This window comes from Chinchilla lanigera, unplaced genomic scaffold, assembly GCF_000276665.1.
Source record: "Chinchilla lanigera isolate Chin_1 unplaced genomic scaffold, ChiLan1.0 scaffold00135, whole genome shotgun sequence".
Taxonomy (NCBI): domain Eukaryota; kingdom Metazoa; phylum Chordata; class Mammalia; order Rodentia; family Chinchillidae; genus Chinchilla; species Chinchilla lanigera.
Window position 1 is genome coordinate 2,911,744 of NW_004955536.1, and position 6,000 is coordinate 2,917,743.

The 6,000-nt window shown below is 43.6% G+C and overlaps 1 protein-coding gene across 1 annotated transcript in view; it reads right to left on the reverse strand.

Moving 5' to 3' along the window:
* Positions 1 to 6,000, reverse strand: part of Ido2 (indoleamine 2,3-dioxygenase 2) — a gene marked incomplete in the record, with an annotated part of 44,453 nt that overhangs the window by 17,334 nt on the left and 21,119 nt on the right. Inside the window, 1 exon segment of the mRNA XM_013507732.1 lies at positions 3,119 to 3,237. Within this exon segment, the coding sequence (XP_013363186.1) occupies positions 3,119 to 3,237 (119 nt within the window).

Sequence of the window (6,000 nt, forward strand, 5' to 3'; positions counted from 1 at the left end):
ATTCAGTGTGTGCACCAGACATACCTCCTAGGTCACATGCACACTCATGTGAAATACACACGCAGGTGCTGTCATACACACACACCTTGAGTGTAACAAGTTGGGACTGAAATATGGGCCACTGGGTGATAAAGAGTGAGCTGAATCTCAACTCAGCTATCGGCCCCTGTGTACCTGGCCTGACCACCGGACCACCCGGAATACTTTCCTCGAAAGAAGAGCAATTATTTTCATTTTGACTGAACCTGGCCCTATTTCCATGTATTGATATGTGCAGAGCTGGCTAGGACTTTTCCTTATCCCTTTAATTATCCAGCTGAGGTGTGGATGTGTAGCCTTTGGAGCAGAGGACAGGGTAGTGTTACTTCACCCCTATAGCTCCCCAAAAACCTGTCAGTTGGGATCGAGCCTTGAGATAAGAGGCTATGACTTCCGAGGGCATAAAAGATTACACATCAGAGCTGAAGCACCAACTCTAAAACATTAGATACTACCTTGAATTGTGTTATGCAGATTACTCCTTCTGCATATCCTTCTCTCTGCATAGTGCAGAAATAACTTCAGACCACCTACCTTGCCCAGCTCACTATTTCCCACCACCCTCAGGGTCACTCATCCCGGAGCCACTCCCCTCGTCGGGAATTAATAAAACCTGGGTTTGACCTTGGGTCAAGGCCTTTGTTCCAGTCAGCCATCATTCTTGCTGGACTCGGGACCCCCTTGGCTCCCCACCACCTTGGATATGTAATTGTGTCTCTGTTTACGCTGTGTGTTGCACTGGAAGTAGTAGATTGGAATTAATTTGCTAGAATTCCAAGAACTTTCCTTTGGGATTGCAAATATAAACTTTTTGGACCAAGATGAAGACTGGGAAGAGCACTCTATAGTTATCTTGATAAATTATTTTATTCCTTTTATACTATTGTAACTGCCAAAGCCTCACATTTTCATTATCCTCTCCTTACTCATTTTTAAACAGTTGCCTTAAATCAAGTTCTGCACCCCTCACCACACTTTTTGTGATTTTTAATACCTGCACTGATGTCTTTTGCTGAAATTCTAAAGAACACCTGTAATCCCAGAACCTGGGAGCCTGAGTCAGGAGGCTGAGCTCCAGCCAGCCTGGGCTATGTAACAAGATCCTGTCTCCAAAATAGGATGAAATATTGTTATTATTGTTGGCATTGTTTGTTTATATTGTCCTTTGGCATCTGTTACGCACTTCTTATTATTTAACGACTTCGGGTATACTTTACTTTTATTTATTTCATTCCATCACAGTACTAAGCTCCCACTAGCCTATAAAAGACTACAGAAGTTCATTACCAAAAACAACTGGGGAGTCCTGGCTGTGTCTGTTCACCGGAGTTAATGAATCCAGCCCTGCACTGTCACTTCAGAAGATCATAACTTTCTCATCGTATTTTCAATTTTCCTAGCCCAGTCCAGTTGTTTTTTCTTCTCTTTCTCTTAAATCACAAATCTAGCTGATTTAATATTCTGTGTATTGACCAGGGTAAATCATGTACATATCCGTTATTTCATCCCACCCAAATTCTAAGCCAGATTCAATAGCTTTCATTGGCCATGAGTTTTGTTATCAAAGCATAATTGGTGAGACAGCACAACTGATAATTATAGAAAACAACATTCAGAGCTCAAAGGTCCTCTGAGAGATGAGATGGCCCAATCTTACCTCTTCCAAGGGGTATATAAATTAGTTCTAAAGCTAAGGCATCTTTGAATATTTCATCCTCCACTGTCACTTCCTGCAGCAATCCCATGGCTGCCTCCAACTGTTATCCTGAGGAAGTTCTCCCTCCTGTCTGACCTCAGTGACTGCCTGGCTGTTTTAATCCATCACAGAGTGAGTGCTGTCTATCTATTGCATCTAAGCATGAAATACATTTGGCTGTCTTGATGTTTCTCACTCATTCTGGGTAATGGATTTTTTGTTTGTTAAAACATCATGCTATTTCTTCTACAGACAAATGCTCCTATTCTGAGGACAACTGTCACAGAAAGACTAAGTAGAATAACCAAAATTATTAACCAAATTCTCCTTACACCACACCTAAAGCACCAACTCTTTTTTTTTTTTGGCATATTTTGACCCACAGGGGTTGGGCGTCTGGACGCAGCATGGCAGGGGTGCTGTGTCTGCTCCAGGGTAGCTGAACTGGAGTCATGGAAGGCTCTTCCATCCACATTTCTGGTGCCTGTGCTGCAGACTTAAAAGCTGGTTGGACAGCGAGGACTGATGATCTCAGGGCCTGCACTTCAGCCCCTCCTGTGGGTGGGGCTCCTCACAGCATGGTGGCTGGGCTTGCAAGAAAGGGTGTCCTTCGAGGAATGGTCTAGAGAGCCATTTGCACAACACTCAGTGACCTCCCCTCATACATCCATGGCAGACTCTACTCTTCTTTTTCTAATTCATGTATGTTTGTGATACGTGATAGTGACATTCACTGTGGGAAATCGCTATATGCACACACTGTATCTTTATCTTGTCAACCCCTTTACCTCCCATTCTGTTCCCATCTCCTCCCCTATCCCAGCCCTACCCCATCTCTACTCAGTCTACCTTTTTGTTTCCTACCATTTCTTTTCTATTTTACTGTTGATTTATATTTTAGGTTTCTCATATAAGAGAAACCATCTGATACTTAGCTTTCTAAAGCACCTCCTCTTAATTTACCCTTAAGCATTCACTATGTAATGGTCACTTGCTGAAACCCTGGTCCTCAGTTGACAAGGATGGAGGGTATATTAGAGAATAAAGAGTTTGATGAGAAAGGAAAAGTACAGTCCAGCTATGCAGGAGTTTAAAAATCAGGTTGAGAAATTCATATGTGATGTGAAGCAAGAAAAAAAAGTGGGCCTGGGCAATGTATGAGGTGTGGGTTGAGAAGGAAACTTGTGGGGCTTGAGATTATTGAGCTTATTTTACAGTTCATCCTGGAACCATAAAGGAGATACACATGTACATCCCTAATTCTAAAATAGCTGTAAAAGCCCATGCCTTCCATGGAAGGAGAGTTCAAAGGCTAAGTCCACTGCCTGCTGGGTTTCAATGTACAGAGAGGAGCCCAGGGCTCAGTCTTTCTCCCTGCCTTACCCTCCTGGGTCTTTTTTAGTCCAGTTCGTCAGCACCACATCAGCATGGACCAAGATAGGAGGGAGTCCCAGGATCCTGGAGACTTCCACAAAGGGAATGGCAAGATTTCTTGGCAGTACCTTCAAGATATAAATCCTGGCAGTTAGCACATTCTAGAAAGAACACATCAGGGGAAATGATATATTCCAGCAATCCTGTGGTGCAGAGAGGACCAAGGACCAAACATGAATTACCTGGTGACTGATCCCTTTTTATGGGGTTGGCACAGTTTTCTGTGAACAACCCAGGAGAAATACTGCTTCGCAGGACATGCTGTGACATATGTGAAAACACAAAGTCGAAACTCACACAAAGTTGGACAATGAGAACATGAAGAGAATTATGAATATGTGTAGGCATAAATTGGGGGCTGAGGAAGTAAAGAGTGGGAAAAACCTTCTTCAGATACACATAGAATTACAGATATAAATATAGATAGGTAGATAGATAGCTAAGGGGTGCATGTGTGTGTGCAAATGTGCATGTGTGTAAATCAGGGAGACCAGAACACACTGGAGAGGAAGAGGAGGACTGGATACTCAGCCTGTGTATTACCCACTGTTGGTCAATTCAGAGGTCAAAACCAATAACAACGTTCAAGGAAGGCCCAGAGACAGACCCCAGCCACCCTCTGTCTGCTGTTCTGCCTCTGTACTACTTCATATAATTTCAATCTGCACTTTGGGAAGTGAAGTCCCCAATTCACACCTCTTGGTGTAACAACACTGAAGCATAACTGCTTCCCTTAAACCCAAAAGACACCTGAAGTCACAGGACCAAGTCCACAGCCCATTGGATCAGCTGCTGACCTCCCGAACTTGTCCTGCAGACACCCACCAAGCCCTGCCTGCCCATGACCCAGATGGCTGCTCCACTCCATGGGGTTTTCAGCTGTGGTAAAGGTTAAATTAGTGTAGATAGGAAAAAAATTCTTAAGCTCCTCACCTCCCAGCTCTTTCCCTTTGATGATAGAAATACCTAGCAAAGAAGCTCTATTTCTATCCTTTCTGAAGCTTATGTTTTTAGGCAAATGTGGGATAGTTTTGGGTAGGAAGCAAAAGAGCTTTAATGAGTTTTGAAACTGAAACCGAAGGGTGGCTTTCCTCAAAAGCAAGGGGTGAATGGAGGTCTTGGGCAAATGAGAGTCCAGGGAGGAGACAGAGGAAGGGAGCCCCTGAGCGAGTGCAGGGCTGGGAGGGAGGAGACCTGCGGAAGCCTGGTGCTGCCTCTAACTTCCCGCCTTCCTTTAATTTAGGAGAATATCCCTAGGGCATGGTGGAGAAACTTTCAGAGACCCGATGCCCACTGCAAACCCAAACCCACTTATTTGTGCAAAGTGCCAACACCGCAATTAAACCTGAATACTGAGATTTTAGTTTAGAAGAAAACAACTCTACATTAACATCTTGTTTTAAAAGAAAAACACAGTAACGTGTGTGCCATAGGTTCGCCACTGCTGCCCTGGGGAGTAGATGGTACAGGGGACTTTTTGGAACATTGTGCTGAGATTTTAAATGGTTGTGTATCAGACACACAGTTTGTCACTGTCCTGTCTCAGCATTTGCGGGAGGGAGGAAGGGGCTCACTGAACTTTAGAGTTCTGGGGTGGGTAATGTCTTGATTTCTGGGAAAAGTGTTCTGAGACAAATGGAAAAGATTTTTGATTCACACCGTGTGTGGTGAGACAGGAAATTCATGTCCCAAAGTGCAGTTTGAGACTATAAAATATTGCGTGAAGTCAGAAGCAATTTGAATAAATTATCAAGAGATAGACTAATAATCGGCTTTAAAGAAAGTAGTATTAAACAAGTAATGATTAATGGTAAATGACAATGTGCCTTTCTAGTAGGGAAAGAAAAGAACCCTTCACTTAAATGGGCCCTTTACAAGTAACTGATTCGTTTTCAAATGGGCAAATGATCTGAACGGTCACTTCTCTAAAGAAGAGATACAAATGGCCAACAAATATATGAAAAAGTGCTCAACATTTTAACCACTGGGGAAATGGCAACAAAAGCTCCAGTGAAATTCCACTTCACCCTAGGGGGAATGGCTATTATGGAAAAAAGCTGGCAATGGTTTTTTTGAAAAATAAACCAGTATAGACTGTTGGTGGGAATGTAATTCAGTACAGCCAGCCACTATGGAAAGCAATACGGAAGTTCCGCAAAAATCTAAAACCCTGAATGTACAAGCCAAAGGAAATAAAGTCAGAGCACAAAAGAAATCTTCTTACTCTTTGTTTACTGTGGCACTATTACCCGAGTCCAGGTGTGGAATCCGCTACCTACCCACGGACAGACGACCGGGTAGAGAAAATATGGTGTATATATTCACAATGGAGCATTAGCCATGAAGAAGAATGAAATCATGTCCTTTCCAAGAAAATGGACTGAACTGGAGGGCGAAATTGGCCAGGTTAAGCAAAATTCGCCAGTCACAGAAAAATAAAGCTCACGTGTTTTTGCTCATGCGTGAAAACATTACAGACAGCAAACACAGATGACCTCAAAGTAGAGGAAGTTTTAGTAAAGGTGGAGGGGGCAGATAAGGCGGGGTTGTAGGTGGATATGAGCAAAGCATGACATTCGTGGGTGTAAATGTCACGGTGAAACCCACTGATTTGTGCATTTATAGGACTGAATAATTGTAACGTAATACAGATTGTTTTTAAAAATAAGTAAGTAAATGGACCCTTTCCCCTTCCTTCAGCTGATACCCAGCAAAGAACAAGAAAGGACTCGTTCTCCAGCTCAACCCCTAGCAGGCTGGTGCAGGGACAGGACCAAGCTGCAGGGCGCGCCGTGCGCCGCCCGCCCCTCCGCGCCCCGCACGCCCGCCCC